This window comes from Coturnix japonica, chromosome 4, assembly GCF_054131305.1.
Source record: "Coturnix japonica strain WE chromosome 4, WE-NBRP24, whole genome shotgun sequence".
Taxonomy (NCBI): Eukaryota; Metazoa; Chordata; class Aves; order Galliformes; family Phasianidae; genus Coturnix; species Coturnix japonica.
In genome coordinates, this window is record NC_140666.1 from 39,942,454 (window position 1) to 39,964,645 (window position 22,192).

At 38.5% G+C, this 22,192-nt stretch overlaps 1 protein-coding gene across 3 annotated transcripts in view; it reads right to left on the reverse strand.

Annotated features, from left to right (window-relative positions):
• Positions 1–21,597, reverse strand: part of SNCA (synuclein alpha) — a 59,210-nt gene extending 37,613 nt beyond the window's left edge. Inside the window, exons 1-4 of one of the 3 annotated variants that reach the window (XM_015861335.3) lie at positions 21,461–21,597; positions 19,861–20,006; positions 13,552–13,593; positions 7,707–7,852 (exon numbers count right to left, since the gene is read on the reverse strand). In XM_015861335.3, the coding sequence (XP_015716821.1) occupies positions 7,707–7,852; positions 13,552–13,593; positions 19,861–19,981 (309 nt within the window). In that variant the 5' untranslated portion in view covers positions 19,982–20,006; positions 21,461–21,597. Of the gene's footprint in view, positions 1–7,706; positions 7,853–13,551; positions 13,594–19,860; positions 20,007–20,289; positions 21,005–21,176 lie in introns of those variants that run through there. The other 2 variants (XM_032444423.2, XM_085545021.1) reach the window with 2 other exon arrangements.
• Positions 21,598–22,192: the final 595 nt, after the last annotated feature.

Below are 22,192 nucleotides of genomic sequence, written 5' to 3' on the forward strand. Positions count from 1 at the left end.
ATACCCACTGAGGACCCTACTGCAGTGCTCAGAAAATATAGTGGCAGACAAGGACATGTTGCAGTCCTTTGACAAAACATCATTTCAGCACCTGCCATAAACTTCCATTGCTAGCTAAAAAATAACAACAAAAAGCCACCCATCATCTGCAAGGTTTGCATTTTACTGTATTAGGAAACAGCCTCAGTTATGTTCATAAAGCCTCTCAAGATAACGACTTCCAGATAAGAATGGAATGAATTGCATTTAATCTACCTATTTTTTGAGGTTATAACATACAACGTTGGTCAACAGAGGAAAGGAATACTGAAACACAGCAGAAGGAGACAATTATTATATCCTAGTAACGTTTACAATCTTGTAAAGTCTGTACCTCAAGCTGCACAGAAGTACCACTATTAAGCCTGCACAATTACCATGGGTTACACAGAGTCATTTCCCATCTGCAACATCAGAATTTCCATACAACAGTGTACAAGTAAGAACAGGAATAGCTGGCATGACTATCATCCCCAGATGAACTTAAATACATTTCTCTAAGTAAACAGCACCTTTCTGAACATTTAACATGGATATGACAACTATTTAAAGCAGGAAAAAAAAATATATCACCATGCACAGCACACAAAATCCCACAGATGGCTGCATAGGAAAGGCTAGAACACCATGAAACAGAACGGGTGCCAGATGAGCCTGAGAGACTTGCACAGCTCTGTATGCACACAACAGCCTGGAATGTGCTATAGGGGCATGTCAGGTCAGTCAGGAAGGAAAGGAAAGATGGGGGATTTAGGAGGTGGATGAAAGACTGGAGTAAATACCACGAGGAGAAAAGAAGAACAGGCTGCAAACAAGCAAACCCTTACATCAAATGCAAAGTCACTCCCTCCTGATAAAAGAACCAGGAAGGTCTTCTGCACCTTCTTCTAAAGTTAATGAAAAATTGTGTTTTTCTGTTGTAGATACATTTATAAATCATATTGTAATGACACATGCACAACTCATATTGCAAAATACATTTATTCTTTGAGACCAAGGGACATTGGCACATTCAGTTTAAGGATGGGGTACTTTATTTCTCCAGGTTCAAAGCTAAATCTGCAGTTAGGCAATTGCTTGGGAATATAGATCAATATGAAGTCACCCAATAGCTTTACAACCTAATTTCTCTGCAGGTAATTAGGAATGCCTTACAGTCAGCAGCAGCGAAGGCAGCAGGTAGACATAGTATCACCCTGTACTAAAATACTATCCCATAGTGAGAAACCAGAAGAAAACAAGAGGCCTTTACGTTTAACTCATAGATGTTTCCAAATTAATGAAGAGCAATAAAGTCCAGGATATCAAGATAAAAACCACAGAAGTTATCTCACCCTGTGACTCAGACAACTCAAGTTCTGTTTTAGTAATAGATGTCAATACATGGAAAGGCCATACCACAGAATACAGCCTTCCTTCAAACACTGCAGTTTTCCCCTGTGAGGAAAAACCCTGACAATGTGCTGCACAACAGGAAAGGCATTTTCTCAACTCACCAGAGGCCAAGCAGAGGTCGCAACTCAAAACCTTCCCTGCATCTCCACACACCGATCAAACACCAAAACTTTAATACTTCTAACTGGAGGTATTTTACCACCTATTCTTCCTAATTTCTTGTATTTTCCAGTGCAAATTTCTCTATATATCACAGCCTCAAAAGTATTTCATATATTGTTGCTCAAAACTGACATAAAATTGAGCTATGTACGTCCGGAAATGCCGCCAGCAGGTGCACATTTATCTGCTGAGAAGTGACAGGAAAGATCTCAAAGTGAAAGAAAGGTAAATATATGGGGTTTGCCTTTGTATTTTTTGTTCAGTGTTTTCTGATTTTCTGATTTTCCTATTTCTCAGCCTGTTTCCTGTGGGTTTTGTTACAATGCTTCACATAATGAAATTGCGCCTAAACATTAGACTGTTTCAATAAATACTCTGTAATGCTCTTTACAAGGCCATAATGCAGTATCAACACATGCTGCATTTAAAGTAAATGCATGTGGCTTGCTTACATGGAGACACCAAGGGAAAAGCAACTGGTTCAAGTGGCTTCAATTGCAACTGTCCAGTTTATTTTGGATTGAAAACACAAACTGATGAATCAAAGCCATGCGCATTTCAGTATGGAGCATTCATACATGATCACAATGCAGTTTCACAAGTCTTCTTGGCTTTCATATCTCTGGACAGCCTCCATGATTCCTGAGCTTTCCCACTCCAAGAACAGATATGCAATGTTATGAAAGGGAGATTTGACAGTGTAAAGTCCAAAACCTTAATGTTATCTAGCTGTAGGTGCCTTACATTTTAGAATAAATTAATGTTCCCTGTATTATTTACTTCAAAAAAAAAAAAAAAAAAAAAAAAAGGATTAGCCTTTCACAAGCATTTTATTATTCAATGCTACCGGTAACCTTGGGATAAGAAGAGTTCAAACCCTTGTAAGAAAGGCCTAGACAAATATCTATCCAGCTCGCCTGTTGTCAAACAGAAGCATCAAGTTTACTGACAAGTCCTCTTACTACATGAATCAGAAGGAAAAGCTAACAAATCGCTTTCACTTAATAGGAGCCTCTTGAGGTTCAACTCATGAACAATGTAGAGCCCTTATTGGGCATCAATCTCTCCCCTTGTTCTTCCATTTTCACTCCATCTACCCGAATTGAAAAAGGAAACAACACTAAATCCTGATAAGTACCCTGTTTTGCAGCAAATATTCACACATTATTCATATATAAAGAAATCAAACAGTAAGTGGAAGAGTAACCCTATCTCAAAGTACATGCCCTTCATTAGTGACAGTTTAAATAGAAATGTAAAAGCAAGTATTGTCTAATAGATGCCTAGTTGTGCCTACATGAACAGACCTACTTATCTAATGCATCTATCACATTTGGGCTTCCCCAGAGAGAACACTGTCTGGTGCACATTCTACCACAAATGAAAGCTTTCTGAAAGCAAAGATTGCTTTTACTATTGCTACTACAGACAAAGCATGAGTGACAACATTAAAACCACAGCTGGTTCTGCACTGAACAGCCAGAAATCCCATTCTCTGCAATGCGAAGCCAGAATGGGCACTGCTTGTGTTAAGTTCAGGCCCTCTGGCTACTTGGTAGACTCAGAGATCTAGATTACATGCAAGTAATCATAAGCTTATCCATTCTCTACTTTGACCTTAGATTAGAGCCACAAATGGCAAAAAGCAATGGAGAGAATTAGTCAAAAGAAAGCAATTAAATGCTGCTGCACCTGCTCAGACCACTTGGTTTACCGCACCTACAGAAAGTATTTAGGCAGTTACTAGGGCAGAAGCTATTTCTGCATGTAACACTGAAATCTTATTTTAAAGTTCTTTATTCAGAACATCATTTTTTCCTCATAAAAAGCTTTAGAGGAAAGGAATAAACTTGCTTATTGTATCAAGATGACAGCAGTTTATGTCTCACATACCTTACACTAACTGCTCCACTTTTTCTTGGGTCAGCTGGCTAATAGCATGACATGTAAAGGAGAGGTGGAAAAACTCACCAATTCCTTTCCTGAAGGATGAAATAATATATTTATGTCCAATAATTTCTCCCTTTAATTTTCAAGCTCACTTACAGACTGTAAAGAAGATATGGAATAGTGTTCCTTCAATGAGCCAGGTCTTCTGCAAGATATACTGAGCAAAAAGACTGCCAGAACATAACGAAATATGAACATTTTGCCAAAATGAACTGTTTGAAACAAAACTTTGGAATAATCAGACATTTATTTATTTATTTATTGGAATGTTACTCACAAAAAAAAGTGCATTCAAATCTCTTTTAAAAGTTTCAAGAATTTAAACCAAAAATATATATCTTATTTTTAAAAATAGAGAAAAAAAAAAAGAGGAAACACCTGTTTGAATTTCACCATATTACTTCAGTGAAATACACATGTCAGTTCTAAGCTCTTGGATCTTTCAGCATTAGAAAAATGCATAAAAAAAATTCGAAGTAGATCTCTACATTTTTAAACTCCAAAATATAAAGTGAAAAAAAAAAAATCTTCTAAACTAAAAGTGGTAAGTAACATTTCTTTGAAGAGTACTCAGGAAATCTTATATAGCAATTTTCAAATAAATGCAATTAAGAAAGACTTTTAATTATTGAAAAGAATGCCTAATGCCCAAATTCAACAACATCTTACCTTTTCCTGAATGCTTGGTAAATAAACCATTGAGCTACATTATCACCTACATAATTACCTATTTATACATTAACTTCTACATTATCTGCTACTATAACTTTGTTTTTGCAAGCGTTATTCAGAATGCAATATGTTACATTAAAAGCTTGACTGTTTGTTTTGTTTGGCTTTTACTTGCTAGCGTAGTATAAATAAAACTATTCATCACAGAAGTCAGAGAACTAAAACAGACACACTCCTGCAATGCTAGAGAACCAAAAACATGAGATAGCAAGAATATAGGGAGGTTAAGAATTTCCATTATTTAATTACTGTAATGAGATGGAAGAATCTCAATGACAGCAGAGTACCAAAGTCAAAGTTGCTGAAGCAAGTAACAAATTGCTCAAATGCAGCAGTAGGCACAGAAACAAAGGAAAGAATCTGCTTACTTTCAGAAGGCCTCATGTATGCATTGTTCTCCAGACAGATACCCTTACCACCATTGCCAACCCTTAAATGAGGTGTGGAAAGAGGTGGATCCTGGCTCCACCCCTTCCAGTCACTCAGGTACATTGCATGCACCTGAGCTCCCCTAGGTTGGCCCTGCCTTCCACCAGTTGCTCAATCACTGGTTCAGGCCATAAATTAGCATTTCCAGTAGAAACTACTTATTTGGAAGCATCCAACTTGATAGTTTGTATTTTGTTCTAAGGCAATATTATATAATGGATAATCAGTTGTTGTTGTACCTTCATATTATCTATCTATATATACACACACTGAGCTAAAAGTACAATACACAAAGTATTTCACAGCTTTCTTAACTTAAAAATAACATGTTCATTTCTACAATAAATGTAATAATTATAAATCTGACATTTGTCTTCACTTTTTCATTCATTCATAGATCCATGTTGGCAAGACATGAAAACTTTTGAATTCTAGATCATGTTACAAATTCTTTGACATTTATTGAAATGCTACTCGTAGTGCATTAGACCTTTTAACTTTAATACAAATCTACTAACTGAAACCACCTTTGCTGCATTAAGTAGTGAGGTTCTGCCAGTGTGTTTGCCCTCTTGGGCAATTCTATGAATAGCACACACTGTCACAGCTGTCACATTGTCTGGCAGCTTGGTGTGGTCTCAGCTGGATGACTGTGCCTGCTCTTCATGCATTAGAGTCTCTATCTTGTAACTTGCATTGCCCAAGCAAGTGGTGTCTTGCACACAGAATGGCTTAAGTTGAAGCAGGTCTTAAAGATCACCTTGTTCCAAACCCCTTGACACGGGAACAATAGCCAAACACTAGATCAGGCTGCTCAGGATTCCATCCAACCTGGCCTTTAGTGCCTCCTGAGATGGCGCATCCACCTCTTTGGACAACCTGTTCCAGCACATCACCAACCTCTGAGTAAAACATTTCCACATCTAGCCTAAGTCTCCCCTCTTTTAGTTTAAAACCATTCCCCCTTGTCCTATCACTATCAGACTGTGTAAAATCTCAGTCCTGCTTGTAAGCTTCCTTCAGGTACTGGAAGGCCACAGAAATGTCTCCACAGAGCCTTCTCTTCTTCAAATTAAACAAGCCCAATTCCCTTAGCCTTTCTTCATAGGAGAGGTGCTCCAGCCCTTGGATCACTGTGGCCCTCCTCTGAACCCACTACTACAGTGGGACACAGTTGCATGCTTCAGGACAATACCAAATAAATGCCTTCTAGAAAAACAAAGTTAGAGACACTGACTAGCCACACTCAAGTTCAAGGAACAAATTTGGTAGTGTGGTCTATTATGTCAAATTTCAAGTAACCTGAGGTTAATACAACCTAAGAAAAGGCAATCTTATAGAAAAATATATAGAGAATTACACTGAGATTCACACTGTATGACTCATTTTACCTTTCCATTATTTCTGGAGGTCTCCTACTTCCAAAGCTGGATACAGACACTGAAACTAAATTGGAATGGATTTATATTATATTTTTGAAATGGTTATTCATCTCCTGCAAGATGAATAAGACACAAGATGCAGTGGAGCCTGTTAAGAGCTGTAGACACTGATCAGCTAACTAGCCAGCCATGCTGTGTAGCTGTCTGAGAAACTTGGCCTAAAAATACCATTATCAAGAATCAAATGAATGGTTTCCTCTATCTCAAGAACAATGCACCAGTTCAGAATAACAGTGCTATTTATAGGGCTATGGAATAATATGCATCACATTATGGATGCTCTTTAATTTCACAGATGTGTCTCTATTCTGTTACAGCCATCATAACTCATATGTAAGTATTATAATATACAGAACAGAATTAAATCAAAGTCCATAAAGATTTGCATCATGTTCTATAATTATAAAGCACTATAAGCTTACATTAAAGATGAAAAATATTAGTTATGGTCAATATTAATGTAGGCAGCTACACATTAAAGCAACAACGATCCTTATGGCATCAATTAAAAGGTTCAAAGAACTACCAACAGAAAAGAATATCCTCAGTGCTGAAGTACCGAAGAGCTAGTGGTGAGCATTAGCAGAAACTAAGGGTGAACACTACCATGCTCACTCCATACCCCTTTGTCCCTCTGGCAAGTTCATTAAGTACTTAAATTTGTAAACCTTAAAAATAGCTTTTATAAAGAACCATGGGCACATCAAAAGCAACATTTTCTTTATATTTGAGCAAAAAAGGGCTAAAAAGTTCCCCCAGGAAGCCTCCTTTGAAAAAGAACAAAACCACTTATGAGATGTTTTCCAGACCAATCTATCACAGAGGAGTGAATGCCTACCACAGTGTAATACCACTTTCTTCTCCTGATTTAAGCACCAATAGTCTTTAAAAGGGAGACAGAAATACACTATAATAACAGATGAGGATAAAGAAGAGCATTTAAGGATTCAATTTTAACAGCCCCTCTGGACACTAAATGGAAAAAAGATACACCATGGAGCTTCATTTTAAAAATCAATATGACACCCATATTTCTGTGAAAATACTAGTATTCTTCAGAACTTCATTTTGTTATTATACAACACAAATGTTCATACACAAAGTAGTATGAAAGGAAAAGTTTGGGTTTTTTTCTGGGTTATTTTTGTCTCCAAGCAATAATATACATATTTTAGAAAGCATCATTTCCATCAGTTGCCTAGGGTCACTTTCTTTCTAGTGTAAGTGGAAGAGCATGACTTCAGTATACTAGCAAAACAAACAAAAAATGCAGTGAATTATCTTCCCATTGAACATTATGGCAGTTCTACAGCTGTTGGCCCCAGTTAGAAACTACTCTTCAGTTCTCAATAGTTTGATAACCTACTGCAGGTTATCAAAATTCAAGCTGTAAACACCTGCAATTTTTCTTTGCTATTCATTTGTTTAGCCTAACACAAACTATTCTGCACTCATACTACTAACTGAGGCAAAAGGAATAGCTCCACCTGACCTTGAGTTCAGAGGGGCCACTCATCATTTACTTCATCATCTGGAAAAAAGCATAAACAAACCAACCTGTTTAGCCAGCTGATCCTTCTTCACCAAGCCAGTGGCTGCAGCGATATTCCCTGCTCCTTCCACTGTCTTCTGGGCCACTGCTGTCACCCCTGTCACCACAGCTCCCCCAACATTGGATACCTGCTCTTTGGTCTTCTCAGCCACTGAGGATAAGCAGAAGATGGAAAAACATTACAGCTTTGGGAACTGTAAGTTACTGAGGTTTTCAGAGTTGCATTTATCACTGGCAGCCCAATATCATGAAAAGCCATATAGCCATTATACTTTGAATGCCTCAAGTGGATCTTCAGTAATGAATCTTTCAAACCGATCACAGTGGAGCAGGAAAGGTAAAAGCAAGCCTCATCTATGGCACTTATTACACCCAACTCACAGTGTAATGTCTAATTAGCACACTCCATATAGCACAGTTTGGAAATTCATTCAGATTAGTTCAAACACCCCTGCTGCATGTCACATGGCATGGAAGACTCATTTATTTTAAACCTTAGATTCAAAAGCTATTGATTACTTTTCTTATTTTAAAGTACGTGACTAATAAGCAAAACTACTATTGCTTGACCAGAGAATTTCTAATACAGCATTTCATCTGATTTTCTGAGATTTCTGCCTCACTGCTGATCCTTCCATCTATAACATACAAACTACAAAAAGATTGAATGCCAAAAATGCCTAAGCAAACTGGATTAGTAACTAACTTCAAAGCCTTAGGGAAACAAAAACTCATTTAGCCTACATATACATCAGTGGCTGACATTCTACCTTTCAGAGTATTACTGGATTCTTTCTGCTCATTCATTCCCAAGGGCTCTTCTCTGACAGCAACTTGCGTTACAGAGAAAACCCTCTAAGAGTAAAGAGATTGAATGAATTCATGCCTTCAAGTAACAGGACCAGATTTTCCAGAAAAGAAAAAAAAAAAGTGCATTTACTTATCTAAACAGGGGTCTATTCATAAAAAATATCCAGCACGAAGCTTTGTTATTCTAACTAATCTTGTATTTTCTCCAACCAAGATCCCTTCTGACCCATAAAACGCATTCATAAATCTCGCGGCATCCTTTATGAGCACAGGTTGGATTTTACCTGATATACAGGCTAACTTTTCAGGAACTTTTCTTTTTTTTTTTTTTTTTTTTTTTAATATGTAAAAAGAAATGATTTTCTACAGATAAATTAGATTTCTTTAACTCTTAACAAGAAATAGTGTCAGCTTTATATATCAGAAGGGATGCTGCACAGATTGCTATGACTGATATTAAATAATGGCAAAGACTAGAAAGGTAGTAAAATCTCATATCAGGTACATTGTGTCAGGATCTGAATAATAAATATCTGCTGACAGATAAAGGAAGCAAATGATTTAATTCTCATTTCAACCAAATTATTGTGGAAAAAAGAAAGCAAACAAAAAAACTACACAAAAGAGTGAGGATTTCTAGGCATCCAAAGCCGTTGACAAATTTCTAACCTGTTATTTTTCATAATAGCTTATCACTTGGTACAAAACCGGTAAGCCGGTTCTTTACTAAAGTACTGCCTTTCAGAGCCATTGATGTAAATCAAGCAAACTATACACACAGCACAGGTTTGGAAATGCACTAGTACTAGTAGGAAAAGCTTTTTTTTTTTTTTTTTAGTTTCTAAAGAATATGAAAACACTACCAATGTTCCTGTTACCACAATGATTTTGTAAATAAGCTCCAACTTCATAAACCTTCAGCTGCGTAACTCCAGTGACATGTGGAAAAATAACAAAATAGGTTTCCAGTATTACAAGTTTTATTGCTTACACTAAGTAGTAACAAGGGAAAAGCATTAAGTGCATATTAATTAGTTCTGAATGTAGGGGTTCATATCAACTAACAAAATTAATCTGAATACCAGGTTGTTCAATGATTTTAAGCCATTAAGTCTTTGACAAATTGATGTCTGCTTTGCATCATGCTGCAGAAAAAGACTAAATTGACTTCTGTAGAGCTCTACTGCATTGTAGCACGATTGCTTGTGTCCACCTGTGGAATAAGGGATCCTGGAATGAGACACAACTGCCATACCAATACTAACATTGAAATGGAAGTTCCAGTACTGACTAACACATTCTGCAAATAACTAATGCTGAAAGTTTCTTTTTCCTCATCATAGACAACAGGGTAGTAAACTTCTAACAATCTTCAGAACAATTCAAAATGAGAACTTGTTCTTTTCTATTTGGATCACTGAAAATAGGTGAAAATCACATGATTTCACTGGATCAATGACATTAATTCTTACTAAATATTCTTTCCAATGTGTATGTCAGCCAATAAGATTGCCCTAGGTACTTGAAAAAATCATTTATAAAGAAGCCATAAGGAAATTGTGGTTTCTTTAGTTTATACATTTACTGTAAGATACCTGACAAAATGAATGCAACTGAAATACCAGTGAATAAGAATATAAAGAAGCAAAAGTAGAATGCAATTCATAACTCCTAAAATTGTCTCTTCATCACACTACAGGAAACTGACATCTGGTAGTAGTACTGAGGCTGAGGGCTTTTTGGCCTTGAGCTTTTCTGCATACCAGAGCTTTACTTTTACTACTGGGACACAGTCTGAAAATATCCCATCTTGGTTGCTGCACATCTGCACATTTATAGGCACTTATTCTTGGGAGATGAGCAAGACGGATAAATCCCTACACATTTGTCAAAGGCCTGTAAGCATGTTAATTAAGCAGGAAAGTCAGATACACAAGCTCATACTCTCATAACACCAACAAGCAACACTTCTTTTTCTTTGGAAGTTTTGAGAAAGGGCAACCTGACAAATAACAAGCTCACAATATTCCTGAGAATCACAGCCAGGCATCCTCATTTTGCAGTGTCTTGAAGTGACTAAACCTGGTAAAAAAAAATCAGGTCAGACCTGAAAGCAAGAAACTCCTTAAACCTTGTTAATTTCCAGGTTTGGAAAGCCACTGACTGAAAAGGATGTTTTGTTGATCAGCACTTGGAGGGTTTTACATCAGAAGCTAATCAAGAATAAGAAGACTAGGAAGACTCTGGAGCTCAAACAGTAGGAAAGAACTGACTGAACAACAGAAAACACTTTCATTTGGATCTGTGATTCTATTACGCATTCAAATGTCTCTAGCCTCTTGAATCAGTTTTCTTCAGAAAAACGTGTTAATGCATCTTGAGTTTCACATCAACATGCTAGCTTGTATTAAGATCACCAGAACTGGCGAACTCCTAGCTGTATGGAAAAAAAGACAAGTAGGCCTTTAGAAGTATCTTAAAGGACAGCATTATCAATGCAATTTTAGGTGTTTATTTAACAGATTTAATTTCTAGAATAACTTCAATAGCATTTTTTCAGAGCATCTTTATATTGTAAATCAAAGCATCAATTCAGTGAATCCAAATGTTTTCACCTACCCTCCTCTACTTTCCAGAGCAGCACCTCATGGGTTTATTTGTTTTATTGTTCCTCACCTCCACGTCCAAGCAAATCCCCTGTTTTTAATACTGCCAAGACCATACTGTTCCATTTCAGAAAGCATGCTCTCTGAATTTTACAGTAGGTCCTCTCTTCTCTCTGTCCTCTGCATGCCCTCTATCCATTTTTCATTGTCATTCAACAGCCAGACTCCTTTCAACCAGTTGAAATGAGTCAAAATTACACAAACTGTGGCACAGTAACCATTATTCTCAAGCTCTGAGTTACTCATTTTGTAAAGTAGATGAGGAACTTTTTGCCTAAAATTCCCAGTGATATTGTTGAGCATTCTACTTATAGGCACAGCACAGAACAGATGTGTTCTCTCTATGTTTTGATTTATAGTCTGTTATATATCACGCAGAACAAAATTTAATATATCTTCAAATCTGTCAAAAATCCTGTTCTCTTAGTTTAAATTTCCCGTCTCACTACATATATTATAACAGATAAGGATGGAAGAAAGGAATCACCCACTAAGCTAGCCTGCTACAGAAAAATCCATTATTTCAACAAGTTTCTCACATGTGCAAATAGCCTTGAATTCTGTTTTGATGTAAAGCCCAGCTTAGTCAAAAATAAACTGTTAACTTGTTTGTAAGCGTTATCTATTGTTGTTCCCACATCTGTGATCATATGGGATACACATGCCTCAAATCTTATTCTATGGCAATTCCCTGTTGGTTACAGTAATGATCCTCCTGAATATTTTCCTTAATTTAGGTCTGAGAAGCTGAGATTTCAAACCTCTTAACAAGGATATAAACTTATTTAGCCTGCAGCTAAGTTCTGAAGGCCTGTCAGAAACATTCTGATCAGCTGTGCTCCTAAATATACACTTTGCTTGCTTCTCAAACATTTGAGATGTGATATTAAGTACTGTCAAGTAAAGTCTAACTACAGTTTATTCTTTGTATTGACCTATATTAACACAGATCAATAATAAACCTGTCTGTACAAAAAGCAAAAGAAAAACTCTTTTCTACTCCCGTTTTCATTTTTATTTTATTTATTTATTTTAAGAGGAAAAACACAGCAAATTTCTTGACCAAGCACTTTTTTCAGATCTCCAGAAGTCTCATAATTTGCGGCATAAAGTTACACATTCTACTTAATGCATTATGGCCAGCTCAATTTTTCCTGCAGTTCATTTACATTTAATATTTCCATTCATTCTGCCACCTACTAATTGCTCCAAATTATTGGTTACTGATTTCAGTTTGTATTTAAAAAAAATGATCCCTGTACATCAGTTTGAAATGCAAATTCACTCCTTTTCAGTGTAAAAATACCCACATAAAGATACATGGCCAGCAGTAACTTGAACACTTGAAAGTACGGTTGCTACTGAGAGACTATGCAGTTAAAAAAAATAAAAAGATTTGAAAATCTTCCAAACCATGACAAATTCAAATTAGTTCATCAAAACTCTGAAACATGTTTCATTCCTACAAGCTATTTCCCTCCTATCTTCCCACTCAGCCAGCTCCTGGGAGACATATTGATGAGTCACAATAATCTTTTAGGAGTAGAGGGAGTGATGGGGCATGTCCAATATTGTTGTTTCAGTAAGACCTAAAACATCACTATCTGTGTAGTGTTGAAAACAATTCTCAGACAAGGATGAAGAACCACTAAGAATACCAGTAACCAAGTATTAAATTAATGAGAATTTTCTTCAGGCACAGACCATCACAGTATAGCTATACACTATATTAGAGTTACACTTAGCTATACCAGAGGCAACCAGCCTACAATACCTTTCACAACCCTCCCCTTAAGCAGCATTTCTCTTCTCCACTCCTTCCTCCAGATTCCACTAGTCTTCCTCCTCAGATCACAAGGAAACATAAATAAAATATACCTGGCTTTCAGAAATTCTTCACAAGAAAACTAAAGCTTTTCCTTTTCTTTTCTTTTTTTTTTTCCTTTCTTTTTTTTCCTTTCTTTTTTTTCTAATGTCTACAAGCTTATAACTCTCCTACATGGAATATTTTGGCAATAAACAAAGAACAGAAAGGAAATAATAACTTTGATTTATCTACTTCTACAACTGCAAGCTGTTTCCTTCTGTTTGGAATCTAGTTTCACTACCCTCCTTGCTCCTACTAGTATGGCTTAACTTTGATTTGGAATATTGCTTAGAAAATCCTCCTGACATATAGACAATGACTTAAATATTTCACTGTAAAATATAAAACTTTATGTGGTTTACATAAATACTGCTTCATTCTACCCATTTTTTTTTATTTTTCTACATTTTACAATCCTTCAGACATTTGTGCGCTCACAAAGAAATGCACAAATTGATAATAGAGTAAGGTTTGGTTAATCAAGACATTGAGAGATAATTGTCTTACCTGTTGTGACACCATGAACAACTCCTTCCTTGGTCCTGGATCCTAAATAAAGAGTAATATTTAGTTGAAATACTTGCTCTTGAGTACTGGAAAAGACAAGATGAATAATAAGGCAGAGTGAATACACAACACACAAAGTTACACACAGTATTTCCAAATTAACTCAAGTGAAATTAAGTCAAGAGAAATTCCATCTCAGGGAAGGCTAAAACTATCAATTAAGAGCAGATACTAGAACACAGAGTGATTACAGAAGAGTGCTAATACTGCAAACACTTCTGCAGTTCATTCCTTGTACACTGACTTTCTTGCCATTCTCTTAGAAGTCATGTAATTGAAGTCGGCCACTCCACAAACTCACAGGAACAACTGCACAGAAGTCATCTTACTGTTAACATCCTAATGAGACTCATGTGTGCATTTTTATATGATCACAGCCTAAGTTCCCAGAAGATCCTTGCAACTTCTAACAACTCTTGTTCAAATCTTGGTTTCTAGGGAATTAACAAGCATTACTGAGCCTACAGAAAGACATAGTAGATAAATTCACTGGAAGCTTGTAAAATGGTTGTATTTAGACAAAGAGCCATCTGAAAGGGAAACATTAGGTAGCAGACAGTACTTAAACATAAAAGTGCCAATGGGGTCAAGCTCAAGGCTCACCTAATCTGCTGATCTCCTTATCACAGACAAGAATAATCAACATAAAGATTCTGCAGACAGAAATGTTGAGCTTGTGCAACACCAAGAAATACTATAAGACATGTTTAAGCAATGTAATTCTGCCACCTTGAAGACCAAGCCAAATTCTGGAATGTCCGTGTAAAAACATCATGATAATATGACATTTTTTAACTACCAAAAAAGATTGTACATTATGATTTTTTTGTTCACATGTCACTCAGTATCTCAGACAGTACAATTAGTATTTGACTTACCACTTTAATACCTACATAATTTTAGCGTATCGCTATATACAAATATATACAAACACAAACTGATAGTAGCAGAAACACATGAGGAAACAAACTAGCAGAAATACATTAGAAGAAAGCAACTTTTTTCATTATTATTTAGAATACTATAAATAAACAGTGAAATAACATAGAAGCTCATTTAACAATACCGTTCACCGCTAGTGCCAATTTGTAGAGCTTAAACCATGTATTTATGGCACTATTGGATTGATTACATCATTGAAAAGGCTCATCTATGAGCAAGAGCTTTATTCCATTATAAAATTAAATAACATTGTTGCATCAAGTAAAATTACTTCCTGTTCCTTCAGATAATGAACAAGTTGCATAGCTAAGAAACCTTCCTCCCTTACTTTGATTTTCTCTTTAAAAATGAGTAGTTCATTTTCTCTCAGTGAAAACATTTACTATTGGAAGAACCATTCAATTTGGTAAATCCAAGGTGTTAATATTTACAGTCTTGTTCCTAGGACTTCAATTCTCAATTTTGCAGCACCGCAAGCACTGAACAGCACTAAAAATATACGTGGAATCTAAGCAATGACTGGTTCCACTGACTGCTACAAAAGGGACTAAACACCATTTTAGGTTTACGGCACATCTATTCGAACATTTGACATTAACAAAGTACTTTTAAATTTATTTGTAGACCTGACCAAAGTCTCATTCATCTTGTTGAAGTTACTGCCTGCAATCCAAGCCATTAGCAAATGCAAACCTGTAAATAGCAAGCATGCAGTTCCCTAGAGCTAAGAAGGATGAAGGTGAGAGATAGATGGTACAACAGAACTCCCTGGGGACCTCTTTAATGCACTTATCCTTCAGAGGAATATCCACATGCTGATTCTTACCTCCCATAACACTGCTATAAGCACAGCTAGTCTAGAAATGCCAGTCTCTTTCTGTTGCCAGATTTTATTCTAGCAAAAGCACAACTTGCTGACCTGTACAGAACAAACACATTTACATAAATAACCAGCTAAGCTGTGGTCCAGAACTTATAGCATTATTAGAGCTAAATATTCAGCTCCTGCACACTTGAATGGAAGTAGCTGTTTCTCCAGTCAGACCTACAATAGGACCTAGAAGAACATTAGGACCTGCCAGAACAGGTCTATAAATACAGCAACTGAATTTGTTAGGACAACTCCTGGCTGGGAATGAATGAAAGCAGTCACCCATACTGTTTCCTCATAGAAACTACCTGTCTTTCATTCTGATATTTTCAAAACATCAATAAACCAGCTCATTATACTCAGCACAACAAGGGAGAATGGAGAAATTAGATGAGAGGTAATGTGACACTGACTTATGCCTACTTGGTTGAATCAAGAGCAATAGTAGCACATGGCATGCTATTTTTCCTTATTATAATACATACTTGAGTCACTCAGAGGAAACCAAACACACAATTTTTGTCTTTATGTAATTATCCAAAACAACTATAGACACTCTTAATTCCCTTAGGTATTATCATCACTATCAGGAGTTTGTCAACACCCTCATTTCTGGGCCCTTTGAGGGATGAATGGAATATATCAAGCAAGCATTTACTGAGATTCAGACCACTTAGAGCTGGCTGAAGATGGAGAGACATAAGCCCAAACCAAGGATAAATCGTAACTTGCTCCTGAGTGCTGAAGTCCACCTGATGGACCTCTAGCCCCCTTGACTCCTTCACAAATCTTATCTACTACTGAAGGAAAATAAGAAACCCTGGGGAAAGAAAGTTTGGATTGAATTTGGATGATCCTGCCAAATAGGTCATGAGTGCACTGATCTATTCTAAGGCCACGTGCCAACTGAGCACAGGGCAGTAAATTCTTCCGCTACAAACTTGTCCCCTGATAAGCTATTCCTCTGTTCTGCTATAGTATATCATGGCTATAAAGATTAGATTGGAAACTTCTGTTCCTGAGCATAGCACAAGCACTCAGAAATCAACTGAGCACAAATGTTAGCTCCCTGGTAAGAACACAAAGAAACCCTTTAGCAGCATATCACTGATGGCATGCAAGAGCACTATCCTTACTTACAGATCTTGGCTTCAAAGTCAGTGTGGGAAAGCACTGCCACTTCTTTTCTTCACTGCTTCACACCAACAGCTTTTGAAGGATACACGGAGACCCAGTTTTGAATTTATGATGTATCAGTCCTACTTCCTAATCAACAAACAGGTCATTCTTTGAAAGGAAAAAAAAATTTCTGAGGCTCCTTCTGTAGGAGTCAAGACAAAACAACTGTATTTCACCTGGTCAGTGTCAAAGGACATCAGCAGAGAAATTCAGGAAAAAAACTAACGGAAATAATGAAAACATACTGCAGACTGTATTAAAGGATATTCTGAGTACTAAAAAGCCAGACAAAGATCACAGAATCCTTAAAAGTTGGAAGTGACTTCTGAAGGCCGTCTAGTCCAACTGCTCTACAATGAACAGGGTCATTACAGCTAGATCATGTTACCCAGGATGGTAGGTGGTAAGACTCCCATGTGGAAAGGAAAAAGAATCCCAGTAATCCTCCATGAGATGCCCTCTGAGCTGTATGTTCCACACTTGAACCTAAACAGTAGCTATTGTTAATAGATTCTTACTATGTAGAAATTTGTTACAATCTTTATTATAATAGTTAACCACTAACTGGACAGAAAGATACACATTTTCTTTATTTACTTAAATTACACTCCCAAATTTCTTAAATTCTACTATCTAAATTAATCTCTTAAATGAAAGACCATAGCACCTTAGGAATCTAAATCAAACATTCTAATAGCAGTGGAAGGCTGAATGCCACAGAGATGACTGGTGAAACTAAAAATGATTAAGAGGCCCCTCTTCACCTAATTTTGTCAGGCTCTTTGCAAGATGTCAGGTAGCTTTCACAACAGAATCTCACTGTCTGACTGCAATTTCTATCTGAAAAAAAAAAACAGCTACAGAAGCAGGAAGAAAGAAACCTTTTGAATCCCTAACACACTGTGCTGCTCCTTCTCTCCAATTATAGAGTGTGGTGGTTGTTTTTTTTTAACCACCTTCCAGATTGCAACCATTATCAGCCTAGAGAACCAAGAGATATCACATCAGTCTTTGTTATGCTGTTCAGGAAAAGAGCTGCCCCTGCTGTGTGCTTGGGAAGCATAGAGACATCCTCAGCTCAGAAATAGAGGGGTTCTGAGCAGCCTGAACATGCTGATTTGGCAGGGAACACAGAGCTGTGACCCAGTTTCAGCTGCCCTCTGCCAGAACCTAGCCTGCACAGAGGTCCCCAAACACCACTACAATTCGCTGAGCCTATTGGTTTCTGCTCTAATGTTTACCCTCCTTGTTTTAATTCTGGCCTTTCCAGTTGCAGCTGGAGAACCCAAGGAACCAATAACCCAGCAAGTTTATTGCTTGGGTCCATTTCCTAGTCGATCATTTTGAAAACTCAGCTATGGAAACCTTGGCTTGCTAAACCCAAGCATGCACCCAGACACATTACCTGTCAGAAACCTTGAGGAGCTGTTCTAATGAATGTGCTTTCTGCCTGCATGACTGAAACTGCATATAGCTCTTTCTTCCTGAAAAGCATTTATCTGCTGCAGGAAAGGTTCTTGCTTCACATCCCTGCAGTTGCATGCACAAATCCTCACTATGGCTCAAGGCTTTGCTGTCCAAGGTATTTAATTTGTGAAATAAACAACAAGCCCACCCTATGCCTTAGCAAAAATATCTCTGAAGACAACAAACAGGAAATCTGTTGCCTTTTGGAGGACAGCTAGTTCCAGATGTTATTACAGTCAGGAGAAGAGGTCAGGGACAAGGACTGTTTCAGCACACAAAACAGGTTTCTAATACAAAGAAACCAATGACCCTAAAACCACACTCAAGATAAACAATAACAACAACAACAAAAATTTAAAAAGTAAGCCATACCCTGAAAACTGATTTTAATATCAAGTATGATGTGCAGTGAAAGAACAGCTATTTTGATGCTGAAAAATGAGCAGATGCTCATTTTAAAATAGATTCATCTTACAACTGCTTTTCAAAATGACTTCCATCTCTGTCGGCAAAAGCACCAAGCTTAGCTACGGCTCAGGAGGAGAAAAATATATTCCAAATGAGTAGTCTAAACTACGTGGAGTAGAAATAATTCATTACAGACTGGCATTAACCTGCAAGGGCAGAAGGAATCCTGGAAAGATGTACAGAAACATCAGTTCTTCCATCTGTTTTTTTGGTTTTTTGTTTTAAACTCTGTTCAACTTCTTTTTAATATTTGTACACACTTCCCCAGATAAAAGCAGCATCCATTACAGAATTGACTTGCTGCCAAATCATAAAAAAAGAACAAATCTACAGAAAAGAGTGTATTTTCCTTCCTATTCTACTACCATGCAACTGAAATTAACTTAAAAAAAATAAAATGGAATTCCTCCAGTTTAAATGACCTATTCATATGTTCTTGGCAGCTTTTTTCCTGTTCATTTTTCACTATGGCATTTATGAGACAGTACTTTAAGGCCTGGTAGTTTCTAAGTGAAGACGATGATTGTGCCGTCAACAGTCCAATGTGAGATTTGAAAAGAATCTTTCCCCAGGTTCCATGCAAAGTACTCGCATAGTCTGGGTAAGTCAACTAACATCTGCTTCCCACTTTCTCCACTGTCTCAGTGACCGTAAAGGTTCTTCTTTGAGTAGCCATGGAAAATAGCTGCTGAGGATATGCAATAGTAAGTATAGAACATTAGGTTAACTTTGAAAGACAAGGAGCTGACACCTCACCATTCAAAATGTTACTGCTGAGGAACTTTATTTAGTGAAGAAAGAAAACAAGCTCCTTTCTATGGGGTATACAGTTATCTTCCTTCTACTCCAGGAAAAGACATTGACATGTCTTAGATTCAGTTCCAGAACCAACATCTCAAGTTTTTTCTTTAAAAATCCTGCTTAAAACTCAGGCATTCTACAGGATTCTGTGAATTTACCTCCCATATAGCAAGCATCTTAAATAGGGCCAGTCAGTAACTTGCATTGTAAGGCCTCTTCCAACAGTCAAGTTTATCCTGTACGACATTACAAATGCAGCCCCATATGACCAGCACACACAGTGACAAGAACCAATAAAAAGAGACGTGACACACAACAAACAGCAATCAAACACACATGCAACAATTGCCAAAGACCCGATGCTCAGGAGAGTTCAAATCTCATCATGTTTACTTTGCAGTTAATCCTCTCCTATGAGTGATTACATATTTCAGAGAAGAGAGAGAATTCAGCTCTTTCTTTCAGATGAGTGGGGCTGTCAGGGTACACCAATCAGCAGCACAACCTCACTGCCCACCTACCCACATAGAGGACTCCCTCTTTCGTCTTTCCTGCTGCTTCTGCCACTCCCTGCTTGGTTTTTTCTGCTGCTGCTACAACTCCTTCCTTTGCCTTGTTAAGTCCCTTCATGAAGACATCCATGGCTGAAGGATTTCTTCACACAACACTAGAAGAAAAAAAAAAAAAAACAAACACCCAAACACACTTTAAATAATGGTTCTCAGCTTTTTTTTTTTCCCCAGAAAATTCTATTAAAACTGATTGTGCATCAAAATACTTTTAAAATACATTATTTATTATTTATACTCACATATTATATAACTTCCATCTACATCCATATTAGCAATATACGCATACCTCTCTGTATCTAGGATCGCTTTCAGTATTACAGATAGACAAAAAAATAGTTAAATAACTAGAAAACAAAGGAGCTCCGTTACACAACTCACCTTTACATCTCACATGCTACCACAGAGCAAGTTCAAGTTAAGCAGTATGGCTACAGTAGTCCCTGAAAGGCCCAGAAGTTCCCACAGAAACGTACAGAAAGGTCACTGATAACGCAGTTCTCATTTGAAGTTGCACTCACTGAAAGGAACAAATCCATTCCTTGCCTACCACTATCTCCTCCAAAGGACAGTTTCTTGTCTATTAACTACAAGATCTAATCCCATACTTCGCTGATGCTCCACCTTCTCATTCAAAGGAAAATCTTAAAAACTAACAACTTTACAAACGCGTCTTCTAAATGAGAAACGTTCGCTCATTGTTGTTTGAAGAACCACTAATGTTCCAGAAGGACTTGAGCAAACACAAAACTGCTTTCCAGCAACCCAGCATTTTGCATGCAGCCCATATTGCTCTGCCAGCGCTTGAGCTTTCAAAAGGGATCCTGCACATGCATCAAGACTAAGGAGGAAAAAAAAAAAAAAAGCAAAGGCAAGAACATGCTACACTAATAACACCACACTACAGCTAGCAAGTAGGTTCTGTGGCAGTTATACAGCCCTACGCTACAATTAGGCCACAAAGACAGTAATTAAAGCCAGCAAGACACCCCTTTCACAATCCCGTCGCCGACAGCCCCTTCCCTTTCTCCCCCTCCCCCTCCCAGAAGATGCACTGCCTGCTAGTTCTTTCCCTCCGCCGGAGGAAGGGATGTCTAGGAAGACAGTGGGGAGCTTGCTACTAACCCGTGGCAATCAGAAGGGCAGAATCCGTGCCCCACTGACACCGTAGGCAGCACCGAGAGCAGGTGTGGGAGCACCTGGGTGCAGAGCGAGGGAAGAATGCAATACATGGCTACGTGGCTCAGTCTAAATAAAAGAATGGGCACCTGTGGAGGAAGGAAGAAAGAACGCGCAGGGCTCTCCCACATGTATGTGTCTGTATCTATACGGACTATCCGAGGAGAAGGGCAGGGCTACGTGAGCACATAAGCACCCAGCGGCTCCCTCACACGGCAGCCGCGGCGCCCGCTGGTTTCCCCTCCCGTTCCCTCCCTCCTTCGTGCCCAAAGGAGAACACGTTGAGCGATAAATGCACCTGTCCGCACACCCACCCCTGCGGCTGCCCAGCCCCAGGGGGAGCAGAGCCTCTCATGCACTCCCCACCACCTACCGCTGGGTCCGCCGCTGCAGGAAGGCGGGGGGAGGCAGGGCAGGAGGAGGAGGGCGAAGCGCGGAGAGACCTGATGGGAGCTGCCCCTTCTCAGCACATCGCCAACTCTCCCGACGGCAGCAAGGCAGGCAGCGAGTGTGAAGGAGAGGCAGGGTGCGGGGCGGGGGCGGTAGGAGGAGGGGCCGGGGGCGGTGGGGCGGCTCCCAGCCTCCATCCCCTTCTGGGTGGGAATGTGCTGCGGGTCGGGTATGCGTCGTGACGTGGGGGTGGGAGGTAAGGATAGGAAAGAAGAGGGGAGGCTGAGGTCCTGGTCATCTCGTGGCACCACCTGTCCGCTGTTCGCCCCGGCGGCTGAATCACAGCACTCAGAAGCAATGCGAGCAAGCTGTTGCTAGTGAATTCAGCACACCTGTTTCGCTTCACCCACGGCTCAGAAAACGCCCCCGAGCTCTTGGTTACTTATCTTCCTCTCGTAAGCCTTCAGGCCGGAGTGACTTGAGGTGAACGCTCTCAGGATTCACTCTCCCAGCTCATTTTTAAGGATGGCAGGTAATACTCTTGTAGGTAAAACAAGATCCTTAACCCCACAGCATAATATAATAAAATCTTTGTCTAAACAAGGATGAGAAGCCCAGCCTCACACCTGTTGGTCTCCATTGTACAGACCAGAGCCACTGCATTTCCCCTCTTGGTCTGTTACACTCAAGTCACTTTTCCCCAGAAAGGGAAGGC